Genomic DNA, 24,191 nt, shown 5'->3' with positions numbered 1-24,191 from the left:
CCCCCGGCTTCTGGATATTTCTCTCTGGCTGTTGAAGGAGAACTGGGTCTCCCAAATTTGGGGAACCTATTCTGGTCCCTAGTATTTCTCCAACGTGGGGATGGGTGAAGAGCCTCAGCTTCTGAGATTTGAGTCCTCATGGGTGACATTCCTCCTGGCACGTGAAATCCCACTGGCCCCAGCATTTGAAAACATGATTTTCAAGCCTTACCCAAGCATGCACTGCACCCCCCCAACCCGGAACTTTGTTCCAAAAGCCTTTTATGGTGTTCAGAGGAGAATTTGGCTGCAACCAGGTTAGTTCGATTCCTCTCCAATTTCAGTTTTTAACATATTCATTCAACCAGTATTTATTGAGATCCTACTAAGTTCTAGGTTCTGCATATGGAGAAATAGTGTCTACTGTGAAAGAAGCCAAAGAGTACATACTTTATGATTCCATTTGTATAAAACTCTAGAAAATGCAAACTAATCCGTAGCAACCAAGGGCAAACCAGTTGTTGCCTGGAAAGGGGGACAAGGGAGGGCGGTCGGAGGGACCACAAGGGAGTACTTGCAAGGAAATTTGGGGAGAGGTGGATATGTTTGTGACTCGTGGTGATGGCGTCCCGGGCACACACATGTAGTCAAAGCTTGTCCCGTTGTGTAATACCTGCAGCTTGTTATGTGTCAGGCGTAGCTCAATAAAACTGTTAACTGATGGAAACCGCACCGGCCCCACGAGGCTTAGGATCCCCGATGATTGCCAGGATGCCTGCAGCCTGACAGAGGCCTTCCCCCGCCCCCCAGGCTGCCGCACAGGCACAGGTGGAAGTCCTGCTGTGGGGCATGCTGGGAAGCAGCCTCATTCTGAAGGGAGGGACCCAAAACATTAGGCCTCTGGGTCTGGCCTCAGCCTTGGAGGGGGGTGAGAATTTGGGAGGAAGAGAAGGGGGCAGGTTCCGAAAGCAGGAGGCCTGACCCCCCTGCTCTCACAGCTGCCTCTCGAGCTGAGCCTCAGAGGGCAGCCCCCTCACTGAGCCCAGCTTGTCCCTTCCACTCTGCAGACAGCAAGGCCATCGTGGATGGGAATCTGAAGCTGATCCTGGGTCTAATCTGGACGCTGATCCTACACTACTCCATCTCCATGCCCATGTGGGAGGATGAGGATGACGAGGATGCCCGCAAACAGACACCCAAGCAGCGACTGCTCGGCTGGATCCAGAACAAGGTGCCCCAGCTGCCCATCACTAACTTCAACCGTGACTGGCAGGATGGCAAAGCTCTGGGCGCCCTGGTGGACAACTGTGCCCCTGGTAAGTGGGCAGCGGGCCTATCACAGAGCCCTTCCCTGGTAGTACTGAGGCCCATGCTTGTCAGAATGCATATCCCCCAGCTGGGGGGATCAGGACCGCCTGTGGGGCTTGCCCCCTGCTCCAGCTGAGAATCATTGCTGGTGACAGGCCCTTCCTGACGGGTGCGACACTGCACCTGCAGCAAAAGTTTCAGCGTTCCTCATTTACAGACAAGGGCAGTAAGGGCCAGAGAGTGCCAGTGACTTGTCCAAGAGCACACAGCTTATCTTCGGCAGCACTGAACTTGAGCCCAAGGCCTCAACTTCCTGCTCCATGAGCTTCCTACTTTGCCATATGGGTACTGTTTCTGCTAGGCTGAGAGAAAGGAAATGTGGTAGGACTTGTAGCAAGAAGCCCAGAAGTTAGACCCTGAAGGTTCTTTCTGAGACCCTGGGAGAAGTTTGAGGAGGAATTGAGGCTGGTGTGCTGCTGCCCAGTGGCAGGTGACCCAGCCTTGTCATCTCCAGGGGTAGGCCCTGGCCTGGTTAGGTGCGAGCAGTCAGGGCCCATGAGAAGACTGAGGCATCATGGGTTAGAGCCCTGCCCCAAATGTATCTCCCTTTCTGACCATCACCTCCCAAGAAGAGAGATTGCCTTCTAGCCTGAGTCGGTCAACTCTGCCTCCGGGGAGCCATGGCCCCTTGGGAGAATCCTCCCCCAGCCTGGGGTCAGCTGGGGAGCAGGGGGTGGGAGGCGGGGGCACCAGCCGTCTGGGAAGCATTCCCAGCTGCTGAGCCATTGCCCACAGATGGTGAGGCCGCCAGAAGTGAGCTCAGCTGTTCCGGCTGGTCATGGATTCCAGCCTTTGAGCCGGCCCCCTCCCAGCCAATGAGCATCACCCCTCCTCCAGCTCTGACCTGGACCAGGCACCCCCTGACCTTTGTACCCCTTGACAGGAGATCTGGAGCTGCCTCAGCATTCTTCCCGTTATGAGGGCTGGGTTTGGGGTGGCCACAGAGGAGAACCCATCCTCTCAAAACAGGCCCTTGTGTGCCTCAGTTTCCCCAAGTGCGTAGTGAGGAAGAAGAGGGTGTCTTGGGCCCTAGGGCTGATGTGGGAAGTGTTTGGAGCTCTAGGACTTGAGGGTGGCTGTGAGGAGACCTTGTAGAGGATGGGGTCAGAGGCATGTGCAGGATGGAACCTCTGCCCTACCTCTGCCCCACCCCTGCAGGAGTGAGGTGGGAAGGGTGGGGGTGGGGGTGTCCTGACAGGGTCTGCACTAGGGCCTGGGCAGGCAGGAGGCTGACTGGCAGGGCTGGTGCCAGGCTATGTCAGCCAGGGCAGAAAGGCCTCATTGTTGGTGCTAGGGAGGGCCGCCCCACGCCTCTCCATGGCACTGGGCATCTCAGCGAGGGGCCGTAGCGTAGGGGGTCAGCCGGAACCTGGCTGGTCAGGGGCCTAGAGCTTCATGGCAGCAGGCATGAACTCCCAGCCTGTGAGGGTGTCGGGTGAGCAGATGCCCTGCATTCTGACTGGCTGCTTTCCCCTAATCATTATCTCCCTGTACCATCTCTCTAGGCCTGTGCCCTGACTGGGAAGCCTGGGATCCCAACCAGCCTGTGGAGAATGCCCGGGAGGCCATGCAGCAGGCGGACGACTGGCTCGGGGTGCCCCAGGTACAGAGCAAAGAGGGTGGGTGGGGGAGGGGCAGGAGGGCCCGGGTTGGAGGTTGGGTCTATGAGGACACCCAGTGAAGATGTAGGAGAGAACTGAAGTCACTAGGTAGAGGGCACCCTGTAACTCCATTCCTCCCCGTGGCAGGTGATTGCCCCCGAGGAGATCGTGGACCCCAACGTGGATGAGCATTCAGTCATGACCTACCTGTCCCAGTTCCCCAAGGCCAAACTCAAACCTGGTGCCCCTGTTCGCTCTAAACAGCTGAACCCCAAGAAGGCCATCGCCTACGGGCCAGGTACGTGTTGAGCCCCTGATGGTCTTCCCTGGGTAGCTGGGTCCATCCTAGGATGGGTCGTCTTGAGTCATATGGTTCTGCCATCTGTCCCTCAGGCATCGAGCTCCACGGCAACACCGTGCTACAGCCTGCCCACTTCACTGTGCAGACGGTGGACGCTGGTGTGGGCGAGGTGCTGGTCTACATTGAGGACCCTGAGGGCCACACCGAGGAGGTAGGGAGAGCTGTTGGGGACAAGCGGGAATGGCATGGGCTTGGAACCAGAGACCATAGGCTAATAGCAGGAGTGGCCTGGAGACGGCTGCCAGAATTAACTACTAGGCTGGGAACTGGGGGGAAGCATCACGCATGGGTGCTGCCAGGCACTGCAGGGTCAGGAGGGGCTGCAGCCACTGTGACTTCCAGTCTTTTTCCTTCCCATTAGGCCAAGGTGGTTCCCAACAATGACAAGAACCGCACCTATGCTGTCTCCTATGTGCCCAAGGTTGCTGGGCTGCACAAGGTATATCCCTACAGACTCTCCCCATTCTACTCACACCCCGGCTCTGTCTGTGTGGACCCTTCTCTCAGCTCGCACCCCACCCCAGCACGCCCAGCAGCCCACCTCTCCCCGTCCTCAGTTCTGTTCTACCCCTCCACCCCCTCTGAAAAGAACTGCTTTCCCTGAGAAGCTAATATTTGGCCCCTGACCTGCAGGTGACCGTGCTCTTTGCTGGCCAGAATATTGAACGCAGTCCCTTTGAGGTGAACGTGGGCATGGCTCTGGGAGATGCCAACAAGGTGTCAGCCCGTGGCCCTGGCCTGGAGCCTGTGGGCAACGTGGCCAACAAACCCACGTACTTTGACATCTACACTGCTGGTAAGGATGGACCCCAGGGGCATGTCAGGCAGGCAACGTGTCACTACATGGGGTGATGTGGGTGGGGGACATGGGTGGGGTCTCAGCCAGAGGGTAGGTGGTCCCAGAGGGAGGGAGCCCCAAGCATCTGTGTGTCCAGAGCGGGGGCGCTGACAGCCTTTGTCCTTGGCAGGGGCCGGCACTGGTGATGTTGCCGTGGTGATCGTGGACCCACAGGGCCGGCGGGACACAGTGGAGGTGGCCCTGGAGGACAAGGGCGATAGCACATTCCGATGCACATACAGGCCTGTGATGGAGGGGCCCCACACGGTGCATGTGGCCTTCGCTGGTGCCCCCATCACCCGCAGTCCTTTCCCCGTCCATGTGGCAGAAGGTAAAGGCCCTTAACCCATCTCCACAGCCACCCTCCCTGAGGCCAGGACACAGAGAGAATTGCCACCAAATTCCGGGTCTGAGAGCTTATGGGAAATGTGGCACTAAATCCAGGGGCGGGAGGGGAGCCAGCCGAAGGTTTAAAATAGGTAGGATAGCCAAGGGGTCCAGGGGTCACTTTAGAGAGATCTCATGCTAAGTATCTCTCCCCCTACTACCCCAGGAGACCACACCAAAGTGTATAGACAGGTGCCACCTTGCACGGGTTGTGGGGGCCTATGTGGCGGGCACCCATACCCCAGGCCCCCAGGTGGTGATTCCCACCACTTGGTTCTCTTTCTGCCACTCAGAGCCCTTGCCGACACATGCCCCCTCCGTGCCCATCATCCATCAGGCCAAGAAAGTGGTGCCACATTAGTACTGTCCAGGGGAGGCGGGGCCAGCATGGCCATAGCTGACTGGCCTTGCCTGTGCTGTGTGGCATGGCCCAGGCGGTGTGGAATTGCCCTCCTTCCGTGGCATTCTGTGACAGGCCCCAGGTTCCGTGCCATTGCCTGTGTCCTGGGGTAGGCCTGGATTATATGTCCTTGCCTGTTTTGTGGCACTCCATTGGGCTCTATGCCATGTTATGTGTTCCGTGGCAGTCTGAGATCACCCTTCTTTGAGCAAGGTCTGGGTTCATTGCCATTGGCAGTGTGCTGTGGCAGGCTGATTTCCATGCATTGCCTGTGACCTGTGGAAGCCTTCATGTTATGTTGAATATCTCGTTCTGTGGCCTTGCTTAGTGTTCTATGGCATGACTTAGTCCTAAAGCTGCTATGGTGACTGCCTGAGAAGCCTCAGATGGCTCTAGGCGGGTGGTTGTGGGTGGCGCAGGGCCCTCCCCAACTCTCTTTGCCCCACTCTCTGCCATGTCTGTGTCCCAAGCAACACTGACCCTGAAAAGCCAAGCAGGGAGGGTTTCTGTAGCCGGCTCCTCGTCCAGCATGGCTCCTGAGGGCCCCAGTTGCATCGGGGGCTCTAGGGAGCACGGGGGAGGACTGCAAGAGGCCGTAGCCTATGCCTGTGAGGGTCAGGAGGACTGGCCAGTGAGGTGGGAGATGAGTGGTCAGGGACTGAGGCTCTGTCTCCAGCCCCTCAGCACCCTTAATCTTCTCTCTCCAACCCCCAGCCTGTAACCCTAATGCCTGCCGTGCCTCTGGGCGAGGCCTGCAGCCCAAGGGTGTGCGTGTGAAAGAAGTGGCTGATTTCAAGGTGTTCACGAAGGGTGCCGGCAGCGGGGAGCTCAAGGTCACAGTCAAGGGACCAAGTGAGTGCCAGGGCCCAGGACTGAGGGGTGGGAGAGCAGGGAGCAAATAAGGCCAGTGGTTCTGACTTTCTGAGGGCAGTGACAGCCAGCACCATGCCCCGCCTGGAGAGACTCCAAGGAGACGCTGATCAGAGGCACCATGGGACCTTAGACACATTGTCTCCTCTCTTGCCTCAGTTTCCCACCTACCAACTAGGAGGGATCCTTTTCTCCCTACATGCTGTTCTGGATGTCATGCACAGGGATGACATGTGGTCCCTGCCTGAGTTTCAGCTCTGCCCACTAGGAGCACTGCCCTCAGGCTGGGCCTGGGTCCCCAGGGCTCCTTGAGGGGATTGGGGAGCGGTGGCTCCCAGACCGTTGATCCCCTCCCTCTCTGCTCCCCATCTCCCCAGAGGGCACAGAAGAGCCAGTGAAAGTGCGAGAGGCTGGGGATGGTGTGTTCGAGTGTGAGTACTACCCCGTGGTGCCTGGGAAGTACGTGGTGACCATCACATGGGGCGGCTATGCTATCCCGCGCAGGTAAGCACCACGCACCTGCCATGCCTTCCTGCTGGGGCTTCAGGGGGTGGGGGGTGGGGGGAGATGGGCTGCCCGAGGGATGAGAGGAGTGATACCTCTGGAAGAGTTACTTCCTGGCCATTGACACCGGATCCCTCTTCGCCCAGTCCTTTTGAGGTACAGGTGAGCCCAGAGGCAGGAGCACAGAAGGTACGGGCCTGGGGTCCCGGCCTGAAAACCGGCCAGGTGGGCAAGTCAGCCGACTTTGTGGTGGAGGCCATTGGCACGGAGGTGGGGACACTGGGTAAGTGGCTGGGTGGCAGCAGACGGGAACGCTGGAGGGTGGTGCGATGGAGGGAGGGACACAGGAAGTGCTGGGGACGGAAGGCAGGAAAGCTACGCAGTATCAGGATGAGACAGGGTGGGATGTAGGGGTGACTGAGGGAGTGATAGGAGACCTGCCGAGTGTCCAAGCTGCCTCTTGTACCCCCTGATCTTCCCTCCCTCGTGCCTAGGCTTCTCCATCGAGGGGCCCTCGCAGGCCAAGATCGAGTGTGATGACAAGGGGGATGGCTCCTGCGATGTGCGGTACTGGCCCACCGAGCCAGGGGAGTACGCCGTGCATGTCATCTGTGATGATGAGGACATCCGAGACTCGCCCTTCATTGCCCACATCCAGCCAGCTGCGCCTGACTGCTTCCCGGACAAGGTGGGGGTCCCTGGGCCTGCATACTGGCCCAGGATGGGGTGAGCAGGCCCTCCTCCAGTCGCCAACCTAGCCCTCTGCTCCTCCCTCGGCACAGGTGAAGGCCTTTGGGCCTGGCCTGGAGCCCACTGGCTGCATCGTGGACAAGCCTGCGGAGTTCACCATCGATGCCCGTGCTGCTGGCAAGGGAGACCTGAATCTGTACGCCCAGGTAAGACGCTGCCCCGACCTGCCGCCCCTGGCAGGAACCCTGGGAGGTGGAGGCAGGTGAGAGGCAGAGGAAATGGTAGCATCACTGGCCTGGCTTGACTCTCACGGATCTAAAAGAACTATGGGAAACTTAAAAAATGTTTTGTGTTTTTTGATGATAACCTTATGAACATATTTTACCAAAAACGTATTTGCTTTGTACTAACAATTTTGTAATTGAAAGTCACTTCCCAAGTCAGTTTCTCAACCTGGTGTCCACTATTCCCTAGAAGCTAATGAATGTATTCATGGGTTCAAGGGGATGATTTTCCTTTAAATGTTCACTATTCAATTTTAGAAACATTGGTTTAGCCCAGCCTTTCCCCAGCTAACACATTGCAGAAGCCGAGGCTGGGAGGCTGGGCCACACAAATGGCCTAGAGCCAGATCTCTGGGCCCCCAGGGCCTGCTCCACCAGAGCACAGGGCGCTGGGTTCTCCTGGCCTGAGGTTCTGTGGGTGAGGAGAGCTGCCTGAGGCCAGCAGAGGGCGCCAGTGCTCTGAGGAGGCCGGAGTGCTCTAAGACTCTTGTTCCATGATGCCCACAGGATGCTGATGGCTGCCCTGTCAACATCATGGTCATCCCCAATGGCGATGGCACCTTCCGCTGCTCCTACGTGCCCACCAAGCCCATTAAACATACCATCATCATCTCCTGGGGAGGCGTCAATGTGCCCAAGAGCCCCTTCCGGGTGTGTCCTCCTGTCCTGTCTTCTGCCGCCTGGGGTCCCAGAGGGAGGGCGGAGCCCCACACGGGAGATGTTGGTTGTCCCTGGGTCCTTGTCTCCATTCCCCACCTCAAAGCCCACAAAGAGGCTAAGGCTGGTCCCACTAAGGCTGGGGTGGGTAGTGATGTATGGGGCCTGTGGGAGGGGCCCTGAGCTGAGCATCAACCTCCTCCCGACAGGTAAACGTGGGAGAAGGCAGTCACCCTGAACGGGTGAAGGTGTATGGCCCAGGTGTGGAGAAGACGGGCCTCAAGGCCAACGAGCCTACTTACTTCACCGTGGACTGCAGCGAGGCTGGGCAAGGTGTGCCTGGCTGTGGGAGTGGGTGGGGTCACAGCAGGGTCTAGGTGGGGTCTGGGTAGGTGGGGCTCGAACTCTGGCCAGATCCTGCTTCTAGATAAGTGAAGGAGGCTGTTGAACCCCAGTCACGGCCTTGCACCTGCCTCCTCTCAGGTGATGTGAGTATTGGCATCAAGTGCGCTCCTGGAGTGGTGGGCCCTGCAGAAGCTGACATCGACTTTGACATCATCAAGAATGACAATGACACCTTCACAGTCAAGTACACACCCCCAGGGGCCGGCCGCTACACCATTATGGTGCTGTTTGCCAACCAGGTACCCTACCCTTGGCTCCTCGCCATCCCTGGTGGCCTGCACCCTCCACGCCTAAGCTGCAGCCTGGTATCCTGTCCTTTGGGGACAGTGGCACAGCGATCAGCACTTTCTGTGTGCAGGCAGCATGTCTCAGAAGAAACAAAGGGGCTGTTTCAGAAGCTACCTTTGCCTACCCTGACCAGATCTTTCTCTCCATCCAGGAGATCCCCGCCAGCCCCTTCCATATTAAAGTGGACCCATCCCATGATGCCAGCAAGGTCAAGGCTGAGGGCCCTGGGCTGAACCGTACAGGTAGGCGTCTGGGCCCGGGCTGGGATGGGCTGGGATTGAGGCTACGTGTCCATCAGGCCCTCACCACTGTCTTGCGGGGGGCTCCCCAGGTGTGGAAGTTGGGAAGCCCACGCACTTCACAGTGCTAACCAAGGGAGCCGGCAAGGCCAAGCTGGATGTGCACTTTGCTGGGGCCGCCAAGGGTGAGGCTGTGCGGGACTTTGAAATCATTGACAACCATGACTACTCCTACACTGTCAAGTACACGGCTGTCCAGCAGGTGGGTCCTGCTTCCTCCCCGCCCTGCCTATCCTGGTTGACGGGGTCCTGCATCTCCTTCGCTGGTCTCCTAGGACCACTTCTGGGTTGTCTTGGCCCCTTTCCTGCCATCTATCCTCTCTGGCTGGGCAACTCTGAGCCTGAAGTCCACATTGGACGAGGGCATGTTGCCAGGCTGTGTCTAAGCCACCCAGTTCTAACCCTCTTGTATCCAACAGGGCAACATGGCAGTGACAGTGACCTATGGTGGGGACCCTGTCCCCAAGAGCCCCTTTGTGGTGAATGTGGCACCCCCACTGGACCTCAGCAAAGTCAAAGTTCAAGGCCTGAACAGCAGTAAGTGGGGCAGGAGGTGCCCTGGAAGAGAGGGGTGCTGCGGGGTGGGCCGGAGTCTCTGCTCACTGTGCCCCTTGACCTCTCCGCAGAGGTGGCTGTGGGGCAAGAACAGGCATTCTCTGTGAACACACGCGGGGCTGGCGGTCAGGGCCAGCTGGATGTGCGGATGACCTCACCCTCCCGCCGCCCCATCCCTTGCAAGCTGGAGCCTGGGGGCGGAGCTGAAACCCAGGCCGTGCGCTACATGCCCCCTGAGGAGGGCCCCTACAAGGTGGACATCACCTACGACGGTCACCCAGTGCCTGGCAGCCCCTTTGCTGTGGAGGGTGTCCTGCCTCCTGACCCCTCCAAGGTGAGGAGATAGGAATTGGAGGGAGCTGGGATTTGAGTGTTTATAGGGAAAATAGATGAGTCACAGAGGCTAGAGGGCCCATATACCTGGACTGACTACAGCCAAGGTGATCCTCCATCTCAGGACCTGCCTTTGAGATAGCCTAGTTATTAAGAGTGTGGCCTTTCATCACACCTGGGCTTGAATTCCAGCTTTACTAATTGGGACAAATTATTTAATCTGTCTGCCTCCATTGCCTCATCTAGAATTGTAAGGACTTGGTCTGTCATGGCTGCTGCAGTCGCAGGTGCTTAGCCGGGTGGGGAGCCACAAAGACCAGGGATGGGAGAGGCCAGATATAAGGAACCCATATGCCTGCTCCTCTCCCCAGGTTTGTGCTTATGGCCCCGGTCTCAAGGGTGGCCTGGTAGGCACGCCAGCACCGTTCTCCATTGACACCAAGGGGGCTGGCACAGGAGGCCTGGGGCTGACTGTGGAGGGTCCCTGCGAGGCCAAGATCGAGTGCCAGGACAATGGTGATGGCTCGTGTGCTGTCAGCTACCTGCCCACGGAGCCAGGCGAGTACACCATCAACATCCTGTTTGCCGAAGCCCACATCCCTGGCTCACCCTTCAAGGCCACCATCCGGCCTGTGTTCGACCCGAGCAAGGTGCGGGCCAGTGGGCCGGGCCTGGAGCGTGGCAAGGCTGGCGAGGCAGCCACTTTCACTGTGGACTGTTCGGAGGCTGGCGAGGCTGAGCTGACCATTGAGATCCTGTCGGACGCCGGTGTCAAGGCCGAGGTACTGATCCACAACAACGCTGACGGCACCTACCACATCACCTACAGCCCTGCCTTTCCTGGCACCTACACAATTACCATCAAGTATGGCGGGCACCCTGTCCCCAAATTCCCCACCCGCGTCCACGTGCAGCCCGCTGTCGACACCAGTGGAATCAAGGTCTCGGGGCCTGGAGTGGAACCTCACGGTGAGTGAGAGAGGGAGAGGAGGAGCCCCGCAGGGCGTCCTGCCACTCTCCAGGCCCGGCCCAAAGGTCATCAGCAGGAGGCAGGAGCAGGGCTGAGCGCTCAGGGAGGGCCAAGGCAGAAGTGAAAGGAGGGCTTAAGGGCAGGCTTGGAGTCCTTAGGGCTCAGACACCCCAGAGAAAGTGCCAAGGGCCAGAGGCTGGGCGTGAAACTTTGCCTCTGCTCACGTGGCTGCCTATGTGCATCTTTCCGGGGAGATCCCAGCTTTCAGATCTTTGCCTGGTCTGAGAAAGCTATGGACCCCAGTGTAGGGAGTACAGAGGGAAAGCTTTGGGGTCGAAGGTCAGGAGCTAGTTCAGCCCAATTCAGTAAGGATGACTGGCCACCTGTTGGGGGCCAGCCCCTGGCGTGGCAGGAGGGTGGAAGGTCTAGGGAGACAGAAGACCCAGACCCACCCTCAAGGGGCCCACGGCCTGGCAGGGTACCTGACATGAATGGGATATCACAGGGTGGTGATGGGAGCAAAGCAGGGGCTGTGGGAGGTGGGTCTGGAGCGCACAGGGGTTCAGAGGGTAGCCAGGCCCAGGCTGGGAAGTAGCAGGTGGATAAGAGCAAGAGCCTGGTGGCTGGGGAAGGTGGCGGCATGAGCGACTCTGCGAGGCTGCCCTTGACTCACATGGAGTGCTCCTCTCCTGGGACTCAGGTGTCTTGCGTGAGGTGACCACTGAGTTCACTGTGGACGCAAGATCCCTAACAGCCACGGGTGGGAACCACGTGACAGCTCGTGTGCTCAACCCCTCGGGCGCGAAGACGGACACCTATGTGACTGACAATGGGGATGGCACCTACCGAGTGCAGTACACAGCCTATGAAGAGGGTGAGGACCTGGGCTGAGCGGGGAGGGTGAGGAGCCGACAGGGTCCTGGGGGCTGTGCCCGCCCTGACTCACGCCATGTGGCTGCCTTCCAGGCGTGCATCTGGTGGAGGTCCTGTATGATGAGGTAGCTGTGCCCAAGAGCCCCTTCCGAGTGGGCGTGACCGAGGGCTGTGACCCCACCCGCGTGAGGGCCTTTGGGCCAGGCCTGGAGAGTGGCTTGGTCAACAAGGCCAACCACTTCACCGTGGAGACCAGGTATCCCTTCCCTCGTCGGGACACCGATGCTGTAGCCACCCTGATCCCTGCCACCGGCCCTTCCTGTGTGCGCCTCCTCCAACCCCTCCAGGGTGACCCGGAGCCAGCCTACCCCACCCCCCGTGTTTCCTGCCCCTTTACTATGTCCCTCCTCAGCCCTGCATCTGGCAGCCTGCCCTCTGTCCTCCACAGCCCCCCCTTCAGAGACTCCTCCCTCTCCCTGATCACTGTTCCTGGCAGAACTGATAAGAGTGTTACCTTGCAGGGGAGCTGGCACCGGAGGCCTAGGCCTGGCCATCGAGGGCCCCTCGGAAGCCAAGATGTCCTGCAAGGACAACAAAGATGGTAGCTGTACCGTGGACTACATCCCCTTCACCCCTGGAGACTACGACGTCAACATCACCTTCGGCGGGCGGCCCATCCCAGGTGTGCAGGGGGTCGGGGGGCTGCAGGGAAGGCAGCAGCGATGAGGCGTGGCTGTTGTGGCCAGGAGGCAGGGCAGGAGGGGGGCGGGGGACAGCCCTTCAGTTCATCCCCACAGGCCCAATGCTGGCATCCCGGCCCTTCACCTGGAGCGCCAGACCTCCTGGGTTCGGTCACTCTGACACGGTCCAGGCCGCTCTCACCGGCAGACCAGAACCTCTCTCTCATGCCTTCTTGCTCTGTCTGCACAGGACAGGGCTGAGCTGCTTGGGCAAGGCATGCTGAAATTGGACTTTTTTTCCCTTCCACTTTCACTTTTCTAATTTCATGGTCCAACGTGCATTTTGTTTTTAAAATAATCCATTTTTAGCATTTTATTAATTTAGGAAGGTCTTCCAGGCCCGTGGCCCAGCACATGAGGTTTGCCCCAACTTAGTTTGTGGCCAAGTTCATTCATTTGTCTCTATTTACGTTTTCTTAGCAAGTTTTTAAGCATTTGCACGTGTTGGTTTGGCCTCTCTGGGGTATTTCAGAGGCAGGGAAGGCAGGGCCTGATGTCCTTCTCCTTGCAGGGAGCCCATTCCGGGTGCCGGTGAAGGATGTGGTGGACCCTGGGAAGGTGAAGTGCTCAGGGCCAGGGCTGGGGGCCGGTGTCAGGGCCCGAGTGCCCCAGACCTTCACGGTGGACTGCAGCCAAGCCGGCCGGGCACCACTGCAAGTGGCCGTGCTGGGCCCCACAGGTACAGAATGTCTGGGGCAGGGTGGAAGGGGGAAGGGCGGGGCGTGAGGAGGCTCTGCTGACCCTGACTCCCTTGCTCAGGTGTGGCTGAGCCTGTAGAGGTGCGTGACAATGGAGATGGCACCCACACCGTCCACTACACCCCAGCCACTGATGGGCCCTACACGATAGCTGTCAAGTATGCCGACCAGGAGGTGCCACGCAGGTGAGAAGCACTTTTGGGCTCGCGCACTGTGGCTGAGCTCTGGGGCACTCCTACCAGGGCCCCACCTGCAGGCCACTGCCAGGGTCCCGGGGGTGCCCTCTCCCCACTGTCTTGGTCTCTTCTTGGGCCGGGCTTTCCCACCATGTAGCTTCAAAAATGAGTGCCTTGGGAGAGGGCTGCCTCCTGCACTCACTTCTTTAAACTGACCACAGTATCTTCCCTGGAATGCAGAAATTCTTAGGGTCAGTCACAGCTAGCCCCAAGTAATCCTCCCACAAAACTCAAGATGTGGTCTGTCCCTTCCTCCCCCTGCCAGTCATCCCTCCTGTTCCTGTCTGAGGCAAGTCCTCCCTTCAGACCCCTGGCCAACTGTCCATCCTTTCTGTCCCTCAAGCCCCTTCAAGATCAAGGTGCTTCCTGCCCATGATGCCAGCAAGGTGCGGGCCAGTGGCCCCGGCCTCAATGCCTCTGGCATCCCTGCCAGTCTGCCCGTGGAGTTCACCATTGATGCCCGGGATGCGGGGGAGGGTTTACTCACCGTCCAGATCCTGGTGAGTACACATGTAGCCTACTTCCCCGACTCAGGGTTTGGGCACCTGCCACCCAGCAGGCCCTGACCTCTGCTTCTCCCCCAGGACCCCGAGGGAAAGCCCAAGAAAGCCAACATCCGAGACAATGGGGATGGCACGTACACCGTGTCCTACCTGCCAGACATGAGTGGCCGGTACACCATCACCATCAAGTATGGCGGTGATGAGATCCCCTACTCGCCCTTCCGCATCCATGCCCTGCCCACTGGGGATGCCAGCAAGTGTCTCGTTACAGGTAGGCACCCACCCATGTGCTCTGTCCCTGCTCACCATTGAGCACCCCTCACTGCTCTTCCAGGTCCCTAGCCCAGTCCCCAGGGGACTGCTGGTCAGAGAGCCCACCTCTCCCACCTCCCCTGCCCCCACCCCTCACCCCCTCCCAATGGCTATGTGGCCTCATACTCTTCTCTGTTTCCAGTGTCCATTGGAGGCCATGGCCTTGGTGAGTGCCCCTTTTCTTCTCTTTTTGCTGTGGGCTGAGGTGGGGGGGGCAGCTGGGAATGGAGAGGGACTGGGTACAGCCCCCACAGACCCTCAACCTGGCTCTTCTGGGTGGCAGGTGCCTGCTTGGGACCCCGCATCCAGATCGGGGAGGAGACCGTGATCACAGTAGACGCCAAGGCGGCAGGCAAGGGAAAGGTGACATGCACGGTGTCCACGCCGGATGGGGCGGAGCTTGACGTGGACGTGGTTGAGAACCATGATGGTACCTTTGACATCTACTACACAGCGCCCGAGCCGGGCAAGTACGTCATCACCATCCGCTTTGGAGGCGAGCACATCCCCAACAGCCCCTTCCACGTGCTGGTAAGCTCCAAGGCCTGGGACAGTGGCTGGGGAGATGGGCCCTCTTAGCGGCAGCAAGGAGTCCCAGAACCTGTCCTCACATCTGATGGATTCTGGCCCCAGAGTGTTCCAGAGTCAAGCCCTTGGTTTCCCACAGCCTCCCAACTTGGGAGTTGAACAGAGCCTGTTTTCTGGTGGTCGGTCGGCTCTCTGGAAAAATCTGCCACATTCTTCTCTGATTCTCAGGCCCACTGTCCCTATAGATCCCCTACCCCCCAAGGTGGCCCTGCAGGATGAAGCCCTCTAGAGGGTAAAGCATCCTGCTTCAAGGGCAGCCCAAGATTTCAGATCTCCAGGCAGCCTCTGAATCATCTCACACTCCCTCGAGCTGGCGTGAACTGGCCTGCTCGGTAATGAGCCGTGCTCTCCTGTGCCTTGTCTCCCAGGCGTGTGACCCCATGCCCCACGTGGAGGAGCCTCCTGACGTGCTGCAGCCGCACCGGCCCGGGCCCTACCCCACACACTGGGTACTGCGCCCACCTGGGGCATACCTCGCTCTCCTCCTGCTCCTTCATTTCTTCCTTCTGATCCTGGTGGCCAGGGCTGGGGCACGGTTTGCAGTCCGTCTTGGGGAGCAGGCGGGAGTCAGGCTGGGCAGATGGATCCCGGAGCTGAGCACGGCATCTCTTCTCTTGCAGCTGACACACCTCTCCTGCCACTGTGGTTTCACCATTGACCATCTTGTTTTTTCCTCACTTTCTCTGACTTTAGTGGGGACTCAGGCCAAGCTCCTCAGGCCTTCCCCAGCCCATGACTGTTTTCTCCCCTGCCCCAGGCCACAGAGGAGCCAGTGGTGCCTGTAGAGCCAATGGAGTCCATGCTGAGGCCCTTCAACCTGGTCATCCCCTTCACAGTGCAGAAAGGGGAACTCACAGGTACTGTCCTAGGGCCCCGAGGCAGAAGAGCCCAGAGGGGGGACTTCTTCCAGGCCCAGAGCGGGTTACGTAGCAGGCTGGGCAGAGCTGTAATTCAGACTCAAGCCTTCTGTGGTCCAGTTCAGGCTTCCTCTCACTGCTCCAGGCTGTCTCCTGGTGCCTGGGACAGCAGGGAAAGGGTAGGCTGTGGTAGGATAAACAGGGCCCCCTACATAACTGTGCTCCCTGGCAGGGGAGGTACGGATGCCCTCTGGGAAAACCGCCCGGCCCAACATCACCGACAATAAGGACGGAACCATCACGGTGAGGTATGCACCCACCGAGAAAGGCCTGCACCAGATGGGGGTCAAGTATGACGGCAACCACATCCCTGGTAAGTCGGGGCCAGGCTGGGAGGAACGCACGGTGACTTCTTGCCTGCCTTCTTTCAACAAATACTCTCTGAGCGCCTGCTGTGTGCAGACACCAGGCCAGGCCCTGGGGAGGCTGGTATCTTGGTGGGAGGCAGACATGGAAGCTGCAGGAAGGCACCCATGGTGGGGCTCAGGCAGCTCCCGTCCTCACTAGTGACCCAGTCCCCTTTCTCTGTCTCCTTCAGGAAGCCCCCTGCAGTTCTATGTGGATGCCATCAACAGCCGCCACGTGAGTGCCTACGGGCCAGGCCTGAGCCACGGCATGGTCAACAAGCCAGCCACCTTCACCATTGTCACCAAGGATGCTGGCGAAGGTAAGGGGAGCAGTAGGCAGAGGGCTGGGGTAGGAGGCCAGGTGCAGGGATGAGGGCAGGACCTCTGAGCTCAGCCCCACTGACCCCTACAGGGGGCCTGTCCCTGGCTGTGGAGGGCCCATCCAAGGCAGAGATCACCTGCAAGGACAACAAGGATGGCACCTGCACCGTGTCCTACCTCCCCACGGCACCTGGGGACTACAGCATCATCGTGCGCTTTGACGACAAGCACATCCCAGGGAGCCCCTTCACGGCCAAGATCACAGGTGGGTGGAAGGAGGCACATGGGCCCAGAGCACACGATGGATGTGCAAGACCAGTGTGTTCAAGTAACCCAGGGTATGAGCGTAGGGTCCCCTCTGGGTGGAAGAGGGCATTTTTGGACAAATATCAGGAACACTCCATTCCCTAGAGCAGGTGAGAAATACCCAAGCACCTCTCATGCTTTGAAATACATCATCTCACTTAGTATTTGGAGTAACTCTTGTGAAGTTAGATTGGTAGGTCCAGAGAGGCTAAGCAACTTGATCAAGAGTCACACAGCAAGTAAGGGGTCTGTGCTGACTGGTCTAGTGTTTTGGTTCCCTGAAACCATGTGACTTGTGATTAAAATGCACAATTTAGGGATTTATCCCATTTAGGCCAGAGGCATCCACAAAGCAGCTATGGCAGTGGGCCCATCTGTAACCTTTGGCAGCTAACACATGAACAAAGAACGTGCTCTCTTGGGCCTCCGGCCTCTCTGCCCTTTGAGTTGGGGGGGGGGGGTCTGCTGGGAGGTCTCCTGCACCCCATGAGAGCATGCTACCTGGAATCCTAACCACCTGACACATCAAACTTCCCCACCAGGTGATGACTCGATGAGGACATCACAGCTAAACGTGGGCACCTCCACGGATGTGTCACTGAAGATCACGGAGAGTGACCTGAGCCTGCTGACTGCCAGCATCCGCGCCCCCTCAGGCAACGAGGAGCCCTGCCTCTTGAAGCGCCTGCCCAACAGGCACATCGGTGAGCGTGGGGCCCTGGGGGGGTGGGGACCCCCGGGGAGCAAAGACCTGAAAGGAGTTGGGAAGGGGTGTTCCACCAGGCCTCGGGCACCCTGCCTGACCATCCCCTTTCCACAGGCATCTCCTTCACTCCGAAGGAGGTTGGGGAGCACGTGGTAAGCGTGCGCAAGAGTGGCAAGCATGTCACCAACAGCCCCTTCAAGATCCTGGTTGGACCTTCTGAGATCGGAGACGCCAGCAAGGTGCGCGTCTGGGGCAAGGGCCTGTCCGAGGGACACACCTTCCAGGTGGCGGAGTTCATCGTGGACACTCGCAATGCAGGTGCTTCTCGCCTCAGAACCCCCTGGTTTTGGCTGGTGCTTCCAATAAGGACTTGAACTTTCCTGCTTAGTCATTGGCCTCCTGCCTGGGCCAGGAAGTTCAGTCTCTGTTGGGATTCACATTCTGGGGCCCATGTGGGGGAAAGTGCATGTTCCATGTCATTCCTCTCAAATGTTAAGTTCAGCTCTCCTGGGTTTCTGACTCTCCTTCACTCACTCGAACCTAAGAGACCTCCCTGAGGGAATTTTCCATACTGCCCATCCCTGGCTGGCTGGTTCAGTGCATGTTTACCCCTCTTCCCGCAGAGCCAGCTTCCATGAGTGGTTATACATGCTGGGTGCCCGGTCCAGACAGAGCCTGTAGGGTCAGGAGGGGAGAGCAGGGTGGTAGAGGCTGAGGGATGCGGGTCCCTTGTTTCCTGCCAGGTTATGGGGGCCTGGGGCTGAGTATTGAAGGCCCTAGTAAGGTGGACATCAACTGTGAGGACATGGAAGATGGCACATGCAAAGTCACCTACTGCCCCACTGAGCCCGGCACCTACATCATCAACATCAAATTTGCTGACAAGCACGTACCTGGTAAGCTTTGGGCCACGGCTGGGCAGGGAGAGGCTGGGAGGCCGGTGGTCTGAGCCATCTGCTCCCCCTGCCTTTCCCCCTCTAGGAAGTCCATTCACTGTGAAGGTTACTGGTGAGGGTCGCATGAAGGAAAGTATCACACGGCGCAGACAGGCACCTTCCATCGCCACCATCGGCAGCACCTGTGACCTCAACCTCAAGATCCCAGGTGTGAGCCAGGAAGAGCCTGGCAGGGCACAGGGGCAGGCAGCGGTCCCAGAGCCTACCCCCTCAGGGCCCTATCCTGCCAGTGCCCTCACCTCCCCCGCTGTGCCCCGTAGGGAACTGGTTCCAGATGGTGTCTGCCCAGGAGCGCCTGACGCGCACCTTCACCCGCAGCAGCCACACATATACCCGCACGGAGCGCACGGAGATCAGCAAGACGCGGGGTGGAGAGACCAAGCGTGAGGTGCGGGTGGAGGAGTCCACCCAGGTTGGTGGGGACCCTTTCCCCGCGGTCTTCGGGGACTTCCTGGGCCGGGAGCGAATGGGCTCCTTTGGCAGCATCACCCGGCAGCAGGAGGGTAAGCAGAGCTATGCTGGGCCACGGTCCTCACAGGGAGGCTGGGCCTTCTGTCCCCTGGGACAGGATGGGGAGGGCACGGGCAACCAACCAGGGTGTTTTGGGCCGAGGAGGAGGTCTTAGGGAGGGTTGGGCAAGGTCCAAGGCTGGGAGCAGCCCCAGTGTCACTGTGACCATCCCCACCTCCTGCAGGTGAGGCCAGTTCCCAGGACATGACTGCACAGGTGACCAGCCCATCGGGCAAGATGGAAGCCGCAGAGATCGTGGAGGGAGAAGACAGTGCATACAGTGTGCGTTTTGTGCCCCAGGAGATGGGGCCCCATACAGTCACCGTCAAGTACCGTGGCCAGCACGTCCCTGGCAGTCCCTTTCAGTTCACTGTGGGGCCGCTGGGTGAAGGTGGTGCCCACAAAGTGCGGGCTGGAGGCACAGGATTGGAGCGAGGTGTGGCCGGCGTGCCAGGTGAGGGGCAGGCATCCAGGAGAGGGGGTGGGGGCAGGGCAGCAGCAGGATGGGCCATCGTGCTAAAGGACTCCCTCTGCTCTGCTTCCCTGTCCCCAGCTGAATTCAGCATTTGGACCCGAGAAGCAGGTGCTGGAGGCCTGTCTATTGCCGTGGAGGGTCCCAGCAAGGCGGAGATTGCATTTGAGGACCGAAAAGATGGCTCCTGTGGGGTCTCCTATGTTGTCCAGGAGCCAGGTGGGTGTCCAGGAAGGAGGTGGGGGCTGTGCCTGCCTGACCTTCCAGACTGGGTTTCTGCTTACTGACCAGAGCAGAGAGATGGGCTGCAGAACTGCCCCTTCTCCTGGGCCCCTGCGCTTTCTCTACCCCATCTCCCTCCACCACACACCCCTGGGAGTACGTGTCTGTCTCTAGACCCTGAGCCCTGACCCGAGGAGCCTGTCCTAGGATGAGGTGGGCGGGGATGATCCAGGGGCCTGTGCTGACCAGTCTTCCCTCCCCAGGTGACTATGAGGTCTCCATCAAGTTCAATGATGAACACATACCAGACAGTCCCTTTGTGGTGCCTGTGGCCTCCCTCTCAGATGATGCCCGCCGCCTCACCGTCACCAGCCTTCAAGTATGTGCCAGGGAGTATGTGCCTGAGAGAGAAGCAGGAGGTGAAGACAGGTCCCCGTGTCCATTGACCTTGGAAGGGACAGTCAAGCAGATGTCTCTCTCTCTTTCCCAGTATCTATACAGGAGGGCACGCCATGCCTCACCCCAGGATGATCATCTTCCCACACTCCCACCCCCAACTGTCCATCTTGTGCTTCTTCAAGGCCTCCCCAGTGATTCACCTCCTCCAGGGAGCCTCCCCAGGCCAGTCTAGGCCATACCCTTCCTCCTCTGGGCACTGACCTGCTTTATTAGCCAGGACAGGGTACATGATCTCATCCCCCACTGTGCCAGCCCAGCCAAGGGGGCCCACCTCCTAGCAGATGCCAAGGCCATAGGCCCAGCCCCCACCACCACCTCCCACCATCTTTTTGAGAGCCTCCCAGAGCTGGGCCAGGCCTGGGCTGGGATTGGTTGGGCAGCAGAGAGCAGTACTCCAGACCCTCCCAAGACTCTGAGCACTCTCTGTGGCCTCTGCAGGAGACAGGGCTCAAGGTGAACCAGCCGGCGTCCTTTGCGGTGCAGCTGAATGGTGCTCGGGGCGTGATAGATGCGAGGGTGCACACGCCCTCGGGTGCAGTGGAGGAGTGCTACGTCTCTGAGCTGGACAGCGGTGAGCTGGCCCTGGCCTTGCCCACCCATGCCAGGCCCTTCTGGGACGGGGAGGGGAAAGACAAAGGCTCACTCACCAACCCTCTGCCCCACAGACAAGCACACCATCCGTTTCATCCCCCACGAGAACGGCGTCCACTCTATTGATGTCAAGTTCAATGGTGCCCACATCCCTGGCAGTCCTTTCAAGATCCGCGTTGGGGAACAGAGCCAGGCTGGGGACCCAGGCTTGGTGTCAGCCTATGGTCCTGGACTTGAGGGAGGCACTACAGGTGAGTGCCTGGGGCTAGGGAGGAGGGTCAGACACTGGGGCGCTCAGCCTCTGGTCCTGGACCGTCCTGTCCCAGAGGGCTGAGTCCTTGCAGAGGACCCTCTGGGAGCTTGGGGCCTAACCTACAGCCTTGCTACCTCTGGCCCCTAGGTGTGCCATCAGAGTTCATTGTCAACACCCTGAATGCGGGCTCAGGGGCCTTGTCTGTCACCATCGATGGCCCCTCCAAGGTGCAGCTAGACTGTCGGGAGTGTCCTGAGGGCCACGTGGTCACTTATACTCCCATGGCTCCTGGCAACTACCTCATTGCCATCAAATATGGTGGCCCCCAACACATCGTGGGCAGCCCCTTCAAGGCCAAAGTCACAGGTGAGTGCCCTGGGTGGGGGACATCCCTCCAGCCCAGCCTAGCTTGGAGGACACCAGTGGCCATTCATATCCAGTCATAGTCTGACCCAAAATCCACGGACAATTTACCAGGTTCAGTGGAACCAAAGAGAATCATTTTTAAAAATCAAATCCTTCCTCTTTACTGTTGTCTGTCACTTAATTTTTCCCCGCAGTGGCTCCCAAGCTGTAGCTCCCAACTGTAGCTTAACTTTCTGCCCTCCTGGCTTCACGTTTCTGGCTTCCTAGAACACAGAGCTCAGGAAACAGCAAGCTTTCCTTTTGGAAGCAGTGTGAAGGATCAGTTGGATATATGTTCCTTTTTAAAGCAAGGCTCTTACCCTGGGACTTGAGTTCCCAGCCCTAGAGCCAGCAGAGGCCCAGGGTCTCAGGATGAGCGGGAGCTGGTGTGCACAGCCGAGCTCTCTAGGAATGCTGGCTGTCGCCAAGGGGAAGGGATGTGGCCCATGGGCTGTTGGTGCTGGCCGAAGGCCTGCTGCCCAGGGAAGGCAGGCCTCTGACCCAGCTCATGGTTACCCCACGCTGTCCCTCAGGTCCCCGGCTGTCTGGAGGCCACAGCCTTCATGAAACATCCACGGTTCTGGTGGAGACCGTGACCAAATCCTCCTCAAGCCGTGGCTCCAGCTACAGCTCCATCCCCAAGTTCTCCTCGGATGCCAGCAAGGTGGTGACACGGGGCCCTGGGCTGTCCCAGGCCTTTGTGGGCCAGAAGAACTCCTTCACCGTGGACTGCAGCAAAGCAGGCATGCCAAGGGCGGAGAGGGTGGTTTCCTGGGGGAGAGGGGGACCACAGGGCTGTGGGCCCCTGGTGTGAGCCCACCCTTTGTCTCCCCCTCTAGGCACCAACATGATGATGGTGGGCGTGCATGGGCCCAAGACCCCCTGTGAAGAGGTGTACGTGAAGCACATGGGGAACCGGGTGTACAACGTCACCTACACGGTCAAGGAGAAAGGGGACTACATCCTCATTGTCAAGTGGGGCGATGAAAGTGTTCCTGGAAGCCCCTTCAAAGTCAATGTGCCCTGAATCCCTGAAGTGCCTCCCCCAGCCTCAGCCCCCACCTCTGGCCAACGCACTCACACACACACACACACCACACCTAGATGCACACGCACAGAATCAGATATCACACACACCTGCCCTGGGGTGTGAAATGAACGGCCTAGCCTCCCCACCCTGCCATGCCCCAGGGGCCGGAGGGCTTGGTCTGTCTCAGGGCAGTGTTCCTCCCGTGAATGTGATACAGGGTGGGCTGGGGGAAGGCCGAGGCCAGTGGGGAAGTATGTGTTTGGGGGTGTCTGCGTGTGTGAGAGAGGTCACCCTCAAACCACACTGCCGGCCAGACCGCCTTGCTGCTAAGGACTGTCTGGCCCCTCTGGTGGCCACGACCCCAGAGTGTTAAGGACTTGGGACAAGAAAGCACAATCGGAGGAGAAAACAGACCCAGGACCAGCAGCAGCGCTGGCGCGTGGCCTGGCCCAGAGCGACTCACATCGGCCCCCGCCAGGCTTCCTGGAGGACTGCTTTCTTTCTCTCTCTCTTTTTTTTACGGTTGCACAGCTCTGCCCCATGGGGGCCTTTTTTACACACTGCGAGGCCCAGCTTTCTGGGGGGACTTTTGCACATGTCACGTGGCTCTGCTGGGAGTCGCGTAAGTGGAAAACTCCAAATAAAGTGTGGCCTGTCGCAGAGGCCTGGCTGTTCTCGTGCATGTGCTTTCTGTGGGCGGCCACCATGTATTTGGTGAGGTTGGGGATCTCGCTGAAATACCTGAAAGAACCAAGGATTGGCCCTCAGACTCCTAGGGAGGTGCTGGGTGGGAGAGGGAGGTGAACACTGTGTTCTGGAAGCCTGCCCTATGACTGCTGGGAGGCCAGTTTCCCTTGGGCCTGACCTGGAAGACTTTCAACAAATTAGGTCCTTAAAACAGCACAGACTCAAACAGGAATGGGCCTCACCCAGCAGGCAGGCAGAACCCCACGCAGACCTAGGAACCTTCAATCCAGTTAAGTCCAGGGTCAGATCTGGACCTGCTCTGGCCGCACCAGCAGTTCTGACCTCGCTCAGAACCCCAACCGAAGCCAGCATCCTAACTCGTCGCCCTGGTCCGATCTCTTTCCTTAGCCTTCCTGGCCCACAAACCTCTGAACTCGTCTCCTAGGCCCACCACCTCTTCAGTTAGCCTCCCTGGGCCCCTGGCCTCTGAACTAGTCTCCCTGGCCCCCCAGCCACTGACAAGACTTGAGGCCCACTGCCTCCTCCCTTAGCCTCCCCGGCCCACTAGCCTCTTTCTTAGTCTCCCTAATTGCCAGTCCCTTAACAAGTCCCTTACTTGTAACTAGCCTTCCTGGCCCATCAGTGTATTCACTCTTCTCCTTAGCCTGCCAGCGTCTTTATTAGCTCCCTGGCCCATAAGCCTCTTCCCTTGGCCTCCCCAGCCTACTTCTCTTAGCCTCCCTGGTCTGTAAGCCTCTTCACTAGTCTGCCTCATCTGCATGTCTCTTAACTAGTGTCCCTGACCCATCAGCCTCTTAACCAGTCTCCATGGCCCACTGGCCTCTTCCCTGGTCCCTGTCCTACCAGCTTTTAAAGTGGACTTTTTGGCCCATCAGAATCTAAACTAGTCTCTCTAGCCCACCAGCCTCTTCTCTTAACCACCAGGCTCTTCCCTTGGCCTCCCTGGCTACCAACCTCTGAACTAGCCTTCTGGGCTCAACAGCCTCTTCCCTTAGACTCTCCAGCCTGCCAACGTCTAAACTTCTCCAATTCACTGGCCTCTTAACTGGCCCCCTGGGCCCACCAGATTCTTAACTAGTCCCCATGGCCAACCAATCTGTTCATTTGCCCTCCCTGGCCCACCAGCCTCTTAACTAGTCTCCCTGTTCCACCAGTGCTTAACTAGTTTCCCTGGCCCATCAGCCTTTTATAAGCCTCCCTGGTCACCAACCTCTGTACTAGTCTTCCTGGCCCTACAGCCTTGTTATTT

At 58.8% G+C, this 24,191-nt stretch overlaps 1 protein-coding gene across 2 annotated transcripts in view; it reads left to right on the top strand.

The window, feature by feature from the left end:
* Positions 1 to 22,908, top strand: part of FLNC (filamin C) — a 26,604-nt gene extending 3,696 nt beyond the window's left edge. Inside the window, exons 2-48 of one of the 2 annotated variants that reach the window (XM_029923747.1) lie at positions 1,047 to 1,295; positions 2,853 to 2,950; positions 3,096 to 3,246; positions 3,342 to 3,460; positions 3,671 to 3,748; positions 3,943 to 4,105; positions 4,278 to 4,478; positions 5,649 to 5,786; positions 6,182 to 6,308; positions 6,455 to 6,591; positions 6,803 to 6,996; positions 7,091 to 7,204; positions 7,790 to 7,933; positions 8,149 to 8,272; positions 8,423 to 8,583; positions 8,784 to 8,874; positions 8,964 to 9,133; positions 9,351 to 9,468; positions 9,558 to 9,820; positions 10,191 to 10,788; positions 11,490 to 11,663; positions 11,756 to 11,918; positions 12,184 to 12,344; positions 12,914 to 13,081; positions 13,162 to 13,285; positions 13,680 to 13,836; positions 13,921 to 14,110; positions 14,294 to 14,317; positions 14,435 to 14,682; positions 15,108 to 15,188; positions 15,497 to 15,596; positions 15,829 to 15,969; positions 16,195 to 16,323; positions 16,416 to 16,589; positions 17,173 to 17,334; positions 17,451 to 17,654; positions 18,080 to 18,232; positions 18,318 to 18,440; positions 18,553 to 18,795; positions 18,987 to 19,256; positions 19,356 to 19,493; positions 19,760 to 19,875; positions 20,394 to 20,526; positions 20,621 to 20,797; positions 20,947 to 21,165; positions 21,738 to 21,947; positions 22,044 to 22,908. In XM_029923747.1, coding sequence (XP_029779607.1) covers positions 1,047 to 1,295; positions 2,853 to 2,950; positions 3,096 to 3,246; positions 3,342 to 3,460; positions 3,671 to 3,748; positions 3,943 to 4,105; positions 4,278 to 4,478; positions 5,649 to 5,786; positions 6,182 to 6,308; positions 6,455 to 6,591; positions 6,803 to 6,996; positions 7,091 to 7,204; positions 7,790 to 7,933; positions 8,149 to 8,272; positions 8,423 to 8,583; positions 8,784 to 8,874; positions 8,964 to 9,133; positions 9,351 to 9,468; positions 9,558 to 9,820; positions 10,191 to 10,788; positions 11,490 to 11,663; positions 11,756 to 11,918; positions 12,184 to 12,344; positions 12,914 to 13,081; positions 13,162 to 13,285; positions 13,680 to 13,836; positions 13,921 to 14,110; positions 14,294 to 14,317; positions 14,435 to 14,682; positions 15,108 to 15,188; positions 15,497 to 15,596; positions 15,829 to 15,969; positions 16,195 to 16,323; positions 16,416 to 16,589; positions 17,173 to 17,334; positions 17,451 to 17,654; positions 18,080 to 18,232; positions 18,318 to 18,440; positions 18,553 to 18,795; positions 18,987 to 19,256; positions 19,356 to 19,493; positions 19,760 to 19,875; positions 20,394 to 20,526; positions 20,621 to 20,797; positions 20,947 to 21,165; positions 21,738 to 21,947; positions 22,044 to 22,231 — 7,808 coding nt within the window. In that variant the 3' untranslated portion in view covers positions 22,232 to 22,908. The remainder of the gene's footprint in view (positions 1 to 1,046; positions 1,296 to 2,852; positions 2,951 to 3,095; positions 3,247 to 3,341; positions 3,461 to 3,670; positions 3,749 to 3,942; positions 4,106 to 4,277; positions 4,479 to 5,648; positions 5,787 to 6,181; positions 6,309 to 6,454; positions 6,592 to 6,802; positions 6,997 to 7,090; positions 7,205 to 7,789; positions 7,934 to 8,148; positions 8,273 to 8,422; positions 8,584 to 8,783; positions 8,875 to 8,963; positions 9,134 to 9,350; positions 9,469 to 9,557; positions 9,821 to 10,190; positions 10,789 to 11,489; positions 11,664 to 11,755; positions 11,919 to 12,183; positions 12,345 to 12,913; positions 13,082 to 13,161; positions 13,286 to 13,679; positions 13,837 to 13,920; positions 14,111 to 14,293; positions 14,318 to 14,434; positions 14,683 to 15,107; positions 15,189 to 15,496; positions 15,597 to 15,828; positions 15,970 to 16,194; positions 16,324 to 16,415; positions 16,590 to 17,172; positions 17,335 to 17,450; positions 17,655 to 18,079; positions 18,233 to 18,317; positions 18,441 to 18,552; positions 18,796 to 18,986; positions 19,257 to 19,355; positions 19,494 to 19,759; positions 19,876 to 20,393; positions 20,527 to 20,620; positions 20,798 to 20,946; positions 21,166 to 21,737; positions 21,948 to 22,043) is intronic. The other variant, XM_029923752.1, reaches the window with a different exon arrangement.
* Positions 22,909 to 24,191: the final 1,283 nt, after the last annotated feature.

Source organism: Suricata suricatta, chromosome 2 (assembly GCF_006229205.1).
Source record: "Suricata suricatta isolate VVHF042 chromosome 2, meerkat_22Aug2017_6uvM2_HiC, whole genome shotgun sequence".
NCBI lineage: Eukaryota > Metazoa > Chordata > Mammalia > Carnivora > Herpestidae > Suricata > Suricata suricatta.
The sequence above is the reverse complement of the archived record's forward strand: the minus strand, read 5'-3'. Positions and strand labels throughout refer to the sequence as shown.